At 39.4% G+C, this 14,983-nt stretch overlaps 1 protein-coding gene across 1 annotated transcript; it reads right to left on the reverse strand.

Moving 5' to 3' along the window:
• Nucleotides 1–551: 551 nt before the first annotated feature.
• Nucleotides 552–4,928, reverse strand: LOC133912856 (uncharacterized). The gene is made up of 3 exons (XM_062355791.1): nt 4,609–4,928; nt 992–1,068; nt 552–828 (listed from the first exon to the last, which is right to left on the reverse strand). Exons 1-2 carry the CDS (start codon nt 4,782–4,784, stop codon nt 993–995), a joined length of 252 nt encoding a protein of 83 aa, XP_062211775.1. The 5' UTR covers nt 4,785–4,928; the 3' UTR covers nt 552–828; nt 992.
• Nucleotides 4,929–14,983: the final 10,055 nt, after the last annotated feature.

Genomic DNA, 14,983 nt, shown 5'->3' on the forward strand with positions numbered 1-14,983 from the left:
TTGTCCTGCTGGCAGAGACGGTACTCTTAGTTGACCAAACGTATAAACCCCTCGAGAATGACTAAGTCTGACATGTTCTGATCCATCAGCAAGTTACATTATGGATTCTTTCCTTCTGGATGCCATTCTGATTTCATTTGCAACGGCATTGCAACACTTATGCTGCATTTCAGACATATAATCCAAGAGAAGATACTGCATGAGCGAATGCCAAAACTGGAAGATGTGCAATGTTGTCCCCTTTTTTACAATGATAATTAAGATGCATCATCCTTACCCTGTGCTCTAAACAGATACAGGATCTGGATACATGTCATGCTACCCAAGGTAATTCCTCACTGTTTCGGCTTCCTTTTGGGCAGATGGATACCCAATTAACCTATCTCGGCGAATGCAGTGCCCAGCTATACTCAATCAGTAATCAGACAAAGAGCATACACAGGGCTGCAGCGCCGGCAAATCAGTAAGCAGGCAATAACAATCTAATGGCCGAGAGGTAAATTTATTTGGAGTACACAACGTACCACAGCAACCACCACCAATGCAGCAAATACTAGATAACATGTCTCATTGTCAAAAGATCATAAAGATTTTAAGAATGGACAGATCATTCAGCAAATGCCATCTCAGATCTGAGCTGGAGTAAAAACGGGAATAAGGAGCAATTTAATAGAATCCGTTCGTTTTCACAGGTCAAGTTCTAACACCATGCAGGAAAACCAAAAGTAGAACCTCAATGCATAAAAACAGACAGCTCCAAAACTTTCCGCACCACCATTGATGACTGGATAGAAGCTCACCCGCCTGGCCCAATGAGTTGAAATAGAACTGTAGCACACAGGAGAAAACAGCAAACAAGTTACAACATGACGATACTGACTTGTTATCATCTGATTTCTGATATATCACACTGATCCAATCATTGACTGCAGCGTAAGTCTGAGCAGGTGAGAGATACCAACTAAAGCTAATATGGCAGAGATTGGCTCACCTTAAGCTTGCTGTTGCTTCTTCTCAAGAATTTTCTTCCAGTGCTTTTGATCAAGCATCATTGTCATATCTTGCCAGCTGAGATAAATGGTATCATATGCAAACAATATGTCAATCAATTTGCATTGCACAAGAGAAACAACAGTTTCAATATAAGGAATTTCGAACACATACACATACACTGAGAGAGAAATATAAGAAAAGATACCATATGTTCACAATGGAAAAAACAATGTGAGTATCCTAGATGCTACAATTGAAGGATAACACTAGAACAGTTCAAAAAGTTATTATAAAGAATGACAAACAACTCATTCCAGGAAAATGAAAAGATGGACCACAGAATATTAACAAAACCACTAGAACAGTTGCATACAGCACGCAAACACAAACAACACACACCAGAAAGCACACTGCCAAGGATCTCATTTGACGTCATTCACTTAGAATGATAGCTCATCTCAACCACCTACCTCATTGTCTGCCCCAATGCCAATGAACGGTCAGAAGAATTGAGGAAGTTGTATCAGGAGGCAAAAACTATCTATAAATGTGAGAGGTGACTGGCTGTTGTCATTAAGCGGAGAATATGTATGCTGGTTTAAATTTGTGGGGCAAGCAGTATGGTGTTGCAGTGTGCTATGGACTACTTCTTCTAAATGGTCTCTGCACATTTTAAGGGTGCGTTAAGGACTTGTAATTACTCTACTGCAGACTGGCATGCATACCTCATGCGGACAGGCGCGACCAGACGGCACAGTACACTGCCAAGGCTCTCACTTGTCATCATTCAGTTGGAGAAGCCCGTCTCTGTCAACTTCCTCAATGTATATGGTAGCGACTCGCGCTTTGGTGGCTTAGATGGAACATGTGAGAAGTGGCTTTCTCCCTGTTCATATTGTCCTGTCACTTTTGTCATTCTTTAGAAGACAATTTGATGTGATTCACTTTACGAGGAATGTCCATCATCATCACACTGGACACCATCCTTATCAGATAACATCTTTCTTCTCATCTTTGATGGTGGAGGTATGGAGTTCTCATTAGGACAAAGCTAGGGATTTTCTGGGTTAGACTCAGTTTTAGCTGTTATGGACCTATGGTAGGTGATAGTAAAATCTTAACACTAGAAGGAAAAAAGATGGCTTGATAACAAAGCAAGAAGATATATATAATATTCGAATTGCAAATATGCCAATAACTGGTCTGCACAAATTGTGTGTGTTAAGGACTACAATGTATTACATTATCATCCATGCCCCTGACTAACACATGCTGCGCACAGCACAGCATACTGACAAGGCCCTCACTTGACACCAACCACTTTGAATGAAACCATGGTGCTAGGCATCAAGTTAGTGTTGAACGACATGAACCACTTCAATTGAACTTATAGACAAGTCTCCAAAAGTCAATGTAAATACAGATTATGGGAAAGCTACCGTAAAAGACCATGAATATGATTCGCACCAAATAATATGGACAAGTCTCCAAAAGTCAATGTCTATACGAATTAATATGGAGAAACCTTGAAAAGGTGCATTGACATGGACTTGGCTGATTGCAATTAGCATGCTGGATGCCAATTCGAAGTAGTAACCTTTATGAAATACCACATTAAAGTTTTGCTTCTACTTAGTGCAACTCCAAAACATGCATCGACTTGTCCCACATCGTCATTGATTATTAATATTTCCTTTCCAATTTATATTTGGTGGGGTAAATCAGAGTTAAATATCATGACCATGTCGCATAACAGTGGAGAACCATGCTAGAACAAATTGGTCGACACATATTTTGCCCCATGCTAATTCAGTGAAGACAATCATAGGAACAAAAGTTAATTACATAAACAATATTTGTGACCATTTAAGAACATAATCAACATTATAACACCTCAAGAACGGGAATGAGTTAAGAGCCTCAAATTCAGATGAAACGCAAATATGCATTGACCAGATAAGTTCTTCATGACTTTTCAATGGCTCAAGATAATTACACGATCGTTCTCATGTGCTAATAGTTACATCACAGACAAGATAATTTTGGTCAACAATCATCTATTGAAAAATGGAACGGTTGAAGCATGTAGTATATATTTTGCACCAATTATTTAGTTGGAACCATAGGAAAAAAATGTGCTTTAGATGAATTCAAGTTAGACAATGAGAGAGAGTAAGAGACAGACATACAAAATTTTTATAGGACCTTACTGAAAAAATGTCATGGGTCAGGGCCCATTGGGCCCTTTCAGCTGGCCCAGTCCGGAGGTGGCGCCAGCCAGGGCTAGGGTCATCGCCGCCCTGCTGCCACCAGGAAGGGCGTGCGGGCTCTAGGGCAGACCGCCGCCCTACCTTTCGCCAAGACGGCTTAGCCGGCAAGCTATTTTATTAAAGGAATTAGAGGTAGGGTCGTTTAGGAAAGATTGATATGTGTGGGTAGGGTGGATCTTATTTATAGCATCCCATCCTTAGGATTACTTGGATTTGAAGTAACGTGCCTCTCTATATAATGAGAGGTGTTGCACCCCTTTGGATCAATTAAGAGACGAGGTAACTCCCCCCATTATATATAGAGGCAAGTTACTTCAAACCCATGTAAATCTAAGGACGGAATCCTATAGATATGAACCACCCTACCTAAACAAACCAATCTTTCATAAACAATCCTATCTCTAATTCTATTTGTAAAATAACTTGTTGGTGAAGCCGGCTTGACGACGGAAGGAAGGGTGGTGGCTTGCCGTAGGCGGGCGCATCCTCCCTGGTGGCTGCAGGGCGGAAGCGGCTGCTGCTGCATCCAGGTTAGACTGGCCAAAGGGGCCCAATGGGCCCTGACCCATGAAGAAAATTTTCATGTTTGGTACTAGAAAAGGACTATTGATTGATGCTGGATTTTCTAGGTATGGTTCTAATGCCATTACATAAACTAGCACAAACTGATCCCGCCCCACCGAGTTTACTTGATACCACCAACAGTGAGATCATTCATAAATAGCAATTAATCTATCAACCGAAATGGCCAGGGAGAGCGTATCAAGATAATATGCCAGATTGTAACCTCTGCATAGTCACACAAAATAGTTTGTACATTGAAGGACAGGTATATTGACAAGATCAGGATATCATAAATTAATTGTTGCATGTCTAGTCTTGGTTGAAGAAATTTAAGCAATGTCAAGTCGTTAGAACCAGAAAGGTTTAACTATAGACTATAGAGTATCAAAACCCCTTATGATCGATCCGGACCTTAGAATATCTCCAATTTAGAAATCTCTTGATCCAATTGTAATCTAAACGAGGCTAAGAGCCACAGAATATATCCAATGGAGAAATCTCCCGATCCAAGCATAACGGGGTTAAGAGCTGTCCAATGCTCGGGTCAATATACTAAATTCACGCAATCTTTCCACACACGTGTTGAGAGCGATTGCACAAGACATCACAGAAATCACACATGCATGCGGGAATAGGCCCAAACATCCGCTTACCTTCAAGAATTATACTCCCATCTACCTAGCAGCACATTGCAAACAATGGTATAAAGGTCTCAACCGCAAGCAAGAACACGATAATTCAAACAAATCTAAGAGGAACTGGTGGGCTGGCAGCGGCACACCTTTGGGGGAGGGACTTGAGGTGGGAGGCGAGTGCGGAGGCGTTGTGGTGGACGCAGGCGGCGGCACCGAGGGCGAAGGCGCCGGTCCAGGTGGAGACGAGGCGCTGTGGGTCGGAGTGCGGCACCCCGGAGTCGCCCCTGTACGCCCGCGCCCAGTAGTCGTCGAACTCGCCCATCCTCCTCCTTCCCGAACCTTCTGGACCCTTCTCCTCCGCGGTGCTCCTTTCCTTCCCCTCGCTGGGTCGGCGGCGAGGCTACGGGTAGAAACAGACGGATGGGGTTTTGGAGGGCACGAGACTTCCCGAGGTGGATTTGCGGCCGAGTTGGGACGGTTTACAAATTCGTTTGAGATTTAAAAATAGGGACTAGCGATTTTTCGAATTTGTAGATATTAGAAAATTCGGTCAAAATTTAGTAAGAATTTGATCAAATTTATAAATCGGACATAAAATTTGGGTGAATCGACTATTTGGTAACCGATCGTATTTCTCGCATTTTGTATGTGATCGACAACCGCTCGAATTCCATCGAATTTCAGTAAAATTCAAAAAAAATAGTTCAACTTTGTCAAATCGATAACTAATTTATCTGAGTATAAAATCAAATAAAATAAATTTTGTTGGTTTCTTGTAACATGATCTACATGATAAAAGTATTCATACTCATGAAAAAGTTATATATTTTTATGAGAAAATATACTTTCTAAACCTAGTTAGATACATAGATATTCTTTGCTAATCCAAAAATCATGAAACCAATTTTATTAGTCTTCTTACATGATCCTATGTCTATTAAAAATAGATGAACTCATGAAATAGTTATTGTAACATAAGGATCGAGTAAATGTGTTGCAACTAGATTAATTCCTAACTAACCCATCACACTCCAAAATTAGTGAGACTATTTTTATTAGTTTACTTATACTATGCTTTATAGTAGATATGAAAAAGTTAATTACAGTGTTATTTTTTAACATGTTCACTTTATGCTTGTCAACTTTGTAAAAATCATGGAGAAATTAATATAACTCTAAATGAAGTAAAACCAATTTTATAGTTCCTCTTAAGGTACACCCTACACAAGAAAAATATGTTTTTACATGTTAAGCTTTTCCTTAATATAAGTTAATAAATGAGTTGCATTCTTCAATTTTTTCCTTTTTTTAAAAACTTCTCCCTATAAAATATTATGCAAACAACATTATTTTTGAATTTTTTTTTCACAGAAGGTATTGTAATTGTCTCTAGTATTTTTAGGATTTTTTTAATTCAAATTAAAAAACCGATCGATTTCATAATTTGATGCAGACCAAATTGACCAAATATCATGAATTTTGACCAAATATGAACGAATTTTGGAACCCTAAGTTGGGCTACCTTGCGTAACTGAAGGGAAAAATGTTGTAGACCTAGTCTACGGGATAGTGTTGGTTGGAGGAATATTGTTAAGATTCCCAGTAATCATGGACAATCTAAATTAAAGCCCTATTTGTTTTTATATGGATTATCACAATGTGGATTCTGCGGAGAAGTTTTTTCCCACCAGATTATAGATTGTGAGATTTATAGTACAATTTGGCTGGTGGATTATGAGAATCGGTTTTTAGATTGGAGCTGTTTGTTTTTCTTTTGCTCTTATAGCTAAAATCCATAATCAGAATAAAAATAAATAGGGCCTAACTCTTCCGTTTGGTGCAAGCACTCAAAAAATGATGAGAGGAATAGTAGGTTACGCATGTCACATTCCCATCGTTAGAGCGAATAAGATTACCTTTGATGGGTGGATCGGCACCGCCTATTCCACATCCACGTTGAGGAGTTGATCCTTAGTTTAGTTTGTTTTATTTGGCAAGTGGCTTGAATCTCTCTGTTTCATGGTTCATGTTTAATTACCACTCCCTAATCTATTTAATTATCAGTCCCTATCTATTTAATTAGCACTCCATGATCAACCTATCAAAAAAATTGAGAACTTTGTCATTGAGTTGGCAGCAAGCATCACATAACATGTAGAGATCTTACTTAAATGAACAACCGCAAAATATGGGAACTCTATTCGTGATTCAACAAATAAACAACTCCAAAACCAAAACGAGGTTGTGCATGTTGCCACTTGAAATTGTACTACTAGTAGACAGGAGTCTAACAAATTTCATGGAAGCTTGACTACTGGATAAAACTATACTAGTCTATTTCAAGGGCCAGGTTGTGTAGTTTAGGAAAGGACACCTAGAAATTTATTAAAGGTGTCGATAGATCTAATAAAAGTTTAATTACCCTAAACATCATATTTAACTCTGAACAACTGAGCTAACCATGTTTAAAAAAAGAAAAAGCCGAACTAACCACAATACACTAACATATGAGTCAGTTTGAAGATTTTTAAAGAAACAACAGAAGAATTGGAAGGAAGAAAAGAATATGGACCTGATGCTTTGTGAGGCACTTGTGGATGTGTAATGTCAGTGACCTTGCGATTGAGCACCTTGCTGCAATTACGAAATCTACAAGGGTTCAATTCAGCTTTGAATGAACTCAATTCACAAGCAGAGGCAAGGGGAGAGACAAAACACATGTGCATCTTGGCGAGCTTATTGGGCGCGATGTTGGTGACCTAGGTGACATGAAGGAGGGATTCATCGTTGGGTGCCAACAGTTCCTCCTTGCTCCTTCCCTCGATATAGCGCAGGAGCAGGGGATTCAACAACGCAAAACCCTAGCGCGAACGGTAGGAGGACGAGGACGAGGAGGGAGGGCTGGAGGGGGAGGGGGAGAGGAGGAGGAGGAGGAGTATCAGCTGCTAGGGAGGAAAACGCCGTAGTGCCGCCAAAGTCGCCTCGTAGGAAATCATCGCGAGATGAGCGGCAGTAGCCCGGCCAGTCTTAATTTTTTCGCTATAGAAGGTTTATATTTGCAATGAAAATATTTTGGTCACTGGTATAGTGTGATTTGATGGATCAGACTGAAGAGTGGGGCTGGACAGCCCAACAATGAAGATGAAGCTGCTCGTGAGAAGCAGCCTGAAAGGCGTGGCCGCCCAAGAGGCTTTCGCAGGTGATTGATCAGTTTTTGGGAGGAAATGTCAAAGGCTTGATAGGCGGAAGGCTGCCTGGTGGTTGTAAGAATGTTTTGATCTGGACTTCAGCTCATCTTGGAAGAAAGCTTACAATTTAGATTGGTGAGTTTTGTTCATGGTGATCGCCGGCGTCGCCGAGAATCGTTAATTAGTTGCTCGTTGTTAGAAGGCCCGTCGTGTGGCAGTGATAGAGGGCAAACAGACCATATATGCTGCAGATATTTTGTCAATGGACTACAATACCTTCCGTGTGGCAAAGTAATTATAGTATATTTTTTCTTAAAAAATTCTAGTATACTGCACTAGGGCAACTGTTTCACTTGTACTGTACATCATGTTTGTCGGAAACCTGCTCCGCATCTATTCAATGGATTGAAGTATTAAACATGAGGGTCCACTACTATAAATCAGTGAAAATAAATAGAGTGTTATAAATGGTTTCTTTGAATCTGTCACTGATAAAATATTCTTAGAAGGTTGCTAAGACAGACATGCTTATAATAAAACCGTTGTCTGGGTGTGTCTAGACTCACAAACGGTTTTTACAAATTTGTCTATTACTATCATACAGATATATACGATATTTAGAAAACTCATTTGTGATATCGTCACAGACGGTTTCTTGTAAGATCCATTTATATCTGTATGATGTATGATGGATACATACGAATTTCTAAAAACCCATATGTACTTAAAGATTTAGATACTGTTTTAAATTTGATCGTCTCCCCTAGTTCTTTTGGCTTTCCACACATAATATGCTCGTCTCCCTTCGCTCACTCAATCTAAACCGACGAGGAGTATTCATCTTTCTCGCTCTACTCGTTGCCATCCGAGAGCCCATTCCACGATGGCTAGCTAGGGTTTTTGAGATGAACCGTCCAGAGAGTATTCTAGTTAATCATTAGGATGATCATTTTTTCATAATCATACCCATAATGATTAATCGGAATAACACCCTAGTAGTCCTGGTATGTGTTTACTTTCAAGATCAAAACATACGTCTTTATAATAAGTACATCATCACAAGGCATAAAAAAGAGCGAGTAATTAAATTGAGTTACAAGTCTTTAAGTAGATTAAACTTACATCAAAATACATAACTCGAACATTGCTATAGTAGCTACACAATAGAATAAATCACATAACAATAAAAGATGGGTAGTACCATTGCCCTAAGGTGACACCCTAAAATATCCACATACGAGTAGTTGTCACTACTCATGCTCGTCGCCAACATCGGTGGACATAAAGTAGCAAAAAACTAAATCTTTCTCACCTGAAAAGCAAACAAAGCACGTGAGTATTAATGTACTCGTAAGATTTAACTCATAATAGGCACTTATAAATAGCCTGACTCTAAGGAGAATGCAATTAGATAAATTAGCAAGGACTTGGCCAAAAGGGGTTAATCGAATTTATAATGCAAACGCGATTTGGACTCAAGTGTAAGCATCTACACCTAAACAAAACACCATGGTATCCAGATATCATCAACATGTCTTAACTGTAAATTGTACCATATCAACTCTTTATCAACATCATCATCTATGTCCCAACATTCTATCACAACATCCCAATAACAAAACTCTACGATTGATATAAATGGACAGAAGTATGCTCATAATCGAGAGTACGGTAATTCGAATTGATCTTACACCATGCAGGGGTACATCCTTACCTACATGACACAAGTATAATTCGGCTTGTGTCACCCGCTAAAGTGTACATAAGGAGGTACTCGTGTCAACCTTTCTCAATTGAGCTCTGACCGTTTGAACATGCACCTATAGGTGCGAAGGTCCACTAGGGCTACTTTCGGAGCATCCTAATTATGCTTAAAAGTGTGGAGGTAGGTACAACTACTCCTCGAGCAAACTAGATATCTCTACAAGCCTATTATGCCCACAACACCTTTACGACTTTACCTCTATAAGTCTATTATACCCAGGACACCATAGGTAAACAAGCCAAAAGGTCATAGCTACAAAAGTTATTCAGCTTATCTTATCATTATATTGACATATGGTAAGTACGAAAAGTGCCAAAACTAACTACAACAAATCGATCCTTAAACGATTCAGGCAGACCTATAGCATCTGAGACTCCCTTCTCAAGCCATCCCTATTGCTCACCCGAATCTCGCTTCATCCTTACTAACTTACACATCCCTCTATCATCATTGTCTTTATGAATAAAAGTAAGTCCTAAACTCGCAAATGATGGTCAAACCACCGCTCGACTTCTGCCGATGACTTAAGCCTTGCTAAGCATAATGTATTCATTTTAAATTAGACCATTAAGTGCTATTCCCCGGGGTTACAATGGATCAAAGGATAACAATATCAATGAAGGGCAATGTAACAATTAGGATCTACTCCCAAAAACCCAACCTCGACTAACTATCATACGTGATATACATATAGCATATTTTATCAAATTAAAGACAACATATGATCCAAAGTAATGGGTGTAACATGCTTAGATACTTGCCTTGCTCAAGTGTTTCACACACAATATCACAATCAGGTTCCACCTCAAGAATACCCCGTCGCTCTCCGGTTCGTCGATCGCTAAAATGCTATGATACATGCACCAAATGTCATGAAAATTGAATGGGATATGAGGTACGGTGTAAAGAATATGAGGCAACAAGAATCATAAGAATTTAAGTGTGAAATCTCATGGTATAAAAGATTATTTAAGGCCTGTTAAAAAAAGGATTGTAATTAAGCTAGCTATCAAAATTAAATGAGCTTCATAATTTACGCAACACTTTCATACCAAAGTATATTTTTCCAAGATATCACTGATCATAACATGAATTATCCAAGTAGTTTCATAATTTTAGGACATGGTATTAATTAACTATAATTTAATTAAGCTAAAACATAATTAATTAATTAATTAACTGTTAAAAATTATTTTATTTAATTAAAACATTTTTACATGTAGTTTATACTCATACAAAGCTAAGACAACTAGTTTCATGATTTTTGAAGATTGTATAAATTAACTACAAAATATACAAGCTATTAGCAAAGTTTTAAAAAAAGAAAAATCTCTGGTGAACAGTAAATCTGAGAGGTCCGGGTTCAACCCGGAACCTTCGGGTGAGGTTCTGGGCGAGGGTTCTCTGTTAAAAATTGCTTAGATTAACCCAAAACCTCCGGGTTGTAACCTGAAAACACTAGTTTGTAACAGAACACGAGTTTTTCGATGATTCGTTGACCGATTTAACTTGCATGTTTCAACCCAACGCACATATGCATGTATAGACACTAAAGCATGAATTCTAAACCTAATATACACGTTTACCAACACAAAATACTAGCTCTACTCATCCAAACCTTCGTTCTATCTCTAATACCTCAAGAACACGATGCTGCTTCGCCATTCCTTGATTGCAGCCCACAAATCCATCCAAAAACCAACTAAGACGTGCATTGCTACCATGGAGACGCTAGGGACCTACCCAAGGTTCTTGTTGAAGGGTGATGACCGCCGGTTGAAGAAGAAATCGATGGGAATGGCTTGGAGAAGGGAGACCCAAGGTGATGAAATTTCAAGAAGGAGAGGGTGACAAATTTGGATCGGAAAAACCTTGAAATCTCTTTCATGTGAGAAACTCTTGAATGGATGGATAGTTAAGAAGGTGAGAAAACGGTGGTAACACATGCATACCACGATTCTTGCTCTCGGGGGCAGATTCTCGAGGAAGAAAGGAGAGAGTTTGAGAGAGAGGGAGATGACTGCTGCTGTCTTTCTCCTTGGCTGGTTGAGAGAGCAAGAGAGAGTGAGAATGAGAGGCGTGGGGAGAGGGAGAAAGGCTGCTGGTGCTGTCCAAGAGAAAGGGGAGAGGTGGCCTAGCTAGGTGGGCCCCATTTGCAAGTGAAGCAAGCCCATTTCAGCTGCACCCTCATATCTTTCTCTCATATTTCTCCTTCTCTCTATTATTAACCCGATTATGCTCTAGTGCTCTAATAATTTTAGAAATTATAGTGAAACGATAAGAAAACGAGCTGAACTCCTTTTAAATGGATTCACCCACAATGCATAAGCAGAGGTTAAACTAAAGAAAACTCTAACGTCGGGTATTTTCATAACTTAAATAAATTTGTTTAAACACCCATTAAAAATAACAAGCATTCCTCAATGCTTAACAATTAAATATGATGCTTATGATGCATGATTATGTTTAATGATAGATTTATGAAATTGGAATGTGACTGTTTTTTCCACATTGGTGGAGCGAGATCTGGGCACCGAATCCCCTTCCCTCCATTGAGGTCAGTATCATATGGTTTTCATTGTGGCTTTGTTAGGGTTTTCTTCCATCTGTGTAAATGAGGGTAATGTGGTGTTTTTATCACAGATCATAAATGTCTCTCTTCATTGATATCAGACGCTAGCGGGATAGGGTTGTCCCTATACCTCCTTTCATGGTACGGATGCTTGGCGTCGATTTTGGTCATGTGGATTTCGTGTTCTTCGCTATTGTGAAGGGTCCCTCCGTGGACCCTGTTTTTATTGTGAATCGCATTCCACATTCTGTTCTTGCATATAGAAATTTCTCTATCGCTATTCATCACAATGGAGACATTTTCATGAACTGCAAGTCTGATTTGAATGTGTATTTCTTGCTTAAACATGGCTGACGGTTTAGAGCAATGTAGTTTAGTTATGGCACATGACCGAGTTAGTCAGGATGGAGCCTGATCCAGATGATAGCAAGATGATCATTAAGATGATGCTTGGGTTGACAATGTGTTAAAACGCATGCGGATGAGATAATGTCAATCATTCTGTTCTTCTAGAAGAAAACATTGACCAATGATGTCAATCATCTCATCCTCGTGGAAAACACCGTCAATGATGTCAAGCATGTCATCCTTCTAGAAGCAAAATGTGTCTAGCTAGGGATTGTGTATAGCTACCTAGGTTTATGTGTTCTGAACAATGTGTGATGTGTTGATGTGTGATGTTTGTAACTTTTGTGATATGTAAATGTCTGTGTTGAAGTTCTAAATAACATGTGACTGATGTTCTGAAAAATGTGTCAATGTGTGATATGTAAATAATACATGTGATGTTGTTTAATTTGTGAATCATAAGTGTATATGCCATATTATGAGCGTAGCCAGGAAGTAAATCACAATTTTCCAAAAAAAATCCATCTGTAACCCTTACTACTCATAGACGGTTTTACAAAAAAATTGTCTGTGTGTATCTCTGTTATAAACAGAGTTGTAACTATCCGTAACAAGGTCTATATTATAGACACGTTTACAGAGGCGGAATCTATAAGCATTTGTGATAAGATTTAAAATCCGTATGTAATAACCCGTTCTGAGGTAGTGGGTTTATTTTAGGATTGTGGCAGCAACATCCTCAACATTTGCTGTAGATGGATGTAGAAATTTCTGCTGGGCTGCAAATCATGTTTGGGAGTAGTAGCGACTAGCAACTTCGGAGACATTGCTGTCCTTTTCTGTATCAAATGGAAGAAGCATCAATTATCCATTTCTTAGCATGCATCAGTAGTACTCCCTCTGGTCATAAATACTTGTCACTTTGACTAAGATGAGGTTAAACTTTTAAAACTTTGATCATCAATAGCTTCCAAAATATCTAGTTTGAAAATATAAAAATCATATATGTAGATTTGTTTTGAAAAATACTTTTAATATTATATTTTTTAGATATTATAACTAATTCTAATAGAAAACAATTGTCAAAGTTGCACATCGAAGACTGTAAAAAGTCAAAAGTGATAAGTATTTATGACCGGAGGGAGTAGCAGCAAGTTTGGGGGCATGATTCTTCCCCTTACTTAATTTGTTAGAAAGCAGCATGTATCATGGATCCAACAGATAGAAAGAAGTGGAAGTAGTGTTGCAACAAATTAAAACCATTCTGCCCTCATTTAGATACTTGCATGGATTACAGAAAGGAGTTGCTCTCTAAACATATTGCTAAATGTTTTACTCTGTCCAGTAAAAAAGAAAGTGATATTTTAGATATTGGATGTCTCTGCAACACACGTTTGACTACTCATTTGTCTTATAATATATTTATAATTTAAATTACATGATCATGAAACTACTTTATGAGAGAATTCTACTCATACTATATTTCAATGCTTGGTCTTAATATACATAAAATAACAAAAATAATTGATGATCAAAGTTTTGACATTAAACATAGCAAAGTTGATCAAGATCTAGTGGACGATCCTGCCCACCTGGGTTTGATCCTAGACCCGATGACTCGGTAGGGTTCTCACCTTTCCTTTGGAATTAAATTCTAGGTAGGAATAGTGCCCGATTTAGGCATATGATAAGGACACACACGCGAGTCCAATTTATACTCGCAAAAAAGATCCAAAACTTAACTTTTTTTTACTAGGAAAGTAGTTGTTTTGTTTCTTTTATTCGATGGCTCCACAACCCAACCACAATAAAATTAGACACATATGCTCTGTTTTTTTTTTTTGCAGAATTAGACACACATGCCTACTACATCTAGTGCCTCCTCTATGGCTCCTCCATTAGTGCCTCCTTCATGCGTCCTCCATCCATGTGTCCTTCATGGATCCATCCTCCCTCCACAACTGTGCAGCTTCATTGAGTTTGTGGAGCTCACAAGCACTCCTCCCGTAGCAAGCCTTTTTTATTTCTCAAAAAACATCTGACTTCCATTATATTGTTGAAACAATTTATTTGCTTGAGTAAAACAAATGGTTTGCATATTTGGAATATTTTAATTTTATCAGGTGGTGGCCCGTTGGAGGCTCACTGTCGTTAGAGATGGCACCGACGAGCGGTGGAAGAGTTGCAGTGGCGAGAATGGTCTGACCGTACAGGAGGAGTCGGGAGGATGATGTTGGTCGAACCCCTCAGTGGCATGGGTCGAGTTGGGCCGACAGAATTTAGGAGCGTGAATCAGACGACGGTGGATGATGAGGTTTAGGGTTCAGGAAGGGGATTTTTGGGGTCACCAGTGTGCTTCTCGAGCTTAGAGGGATACCCGAGGAAGCAGGCCGGCCCAACAGAGGAGGCAGGCACAGGGGCCAGGTGGTGAGGGAACCGTCGGTCACAGGCGGTGGAGGACAACCGGTGGGCCAATGTTGGTGGTATGGGAGGCAAGGACATCAGGTTAGCACAACGGTGGGAGAGCCGACAAAGACAGGTGGAGGAGCATGGCAGGTGGCCAAGCTATGGCATTGAAGCTGTAGCGCGAGTGAGACTGTGGGTGACGGTTGTGAGCCATTGGATGAGCATCCAACGACTCACAGTCG

This window comes from Phragmites australis, chromosome 3 (assembly GCF_958298935.1).
Source record: "Phragmites australis chromosome 3, lpPhrAust1.1, whole genome shotgun sequence".
Classification (NCBI taxonomy): Eukaryota; Viridiplantae; Streptophyta; class Magnoliopsida; order Poales; family Poaceae; genus Phragmites; species Phragmites australis.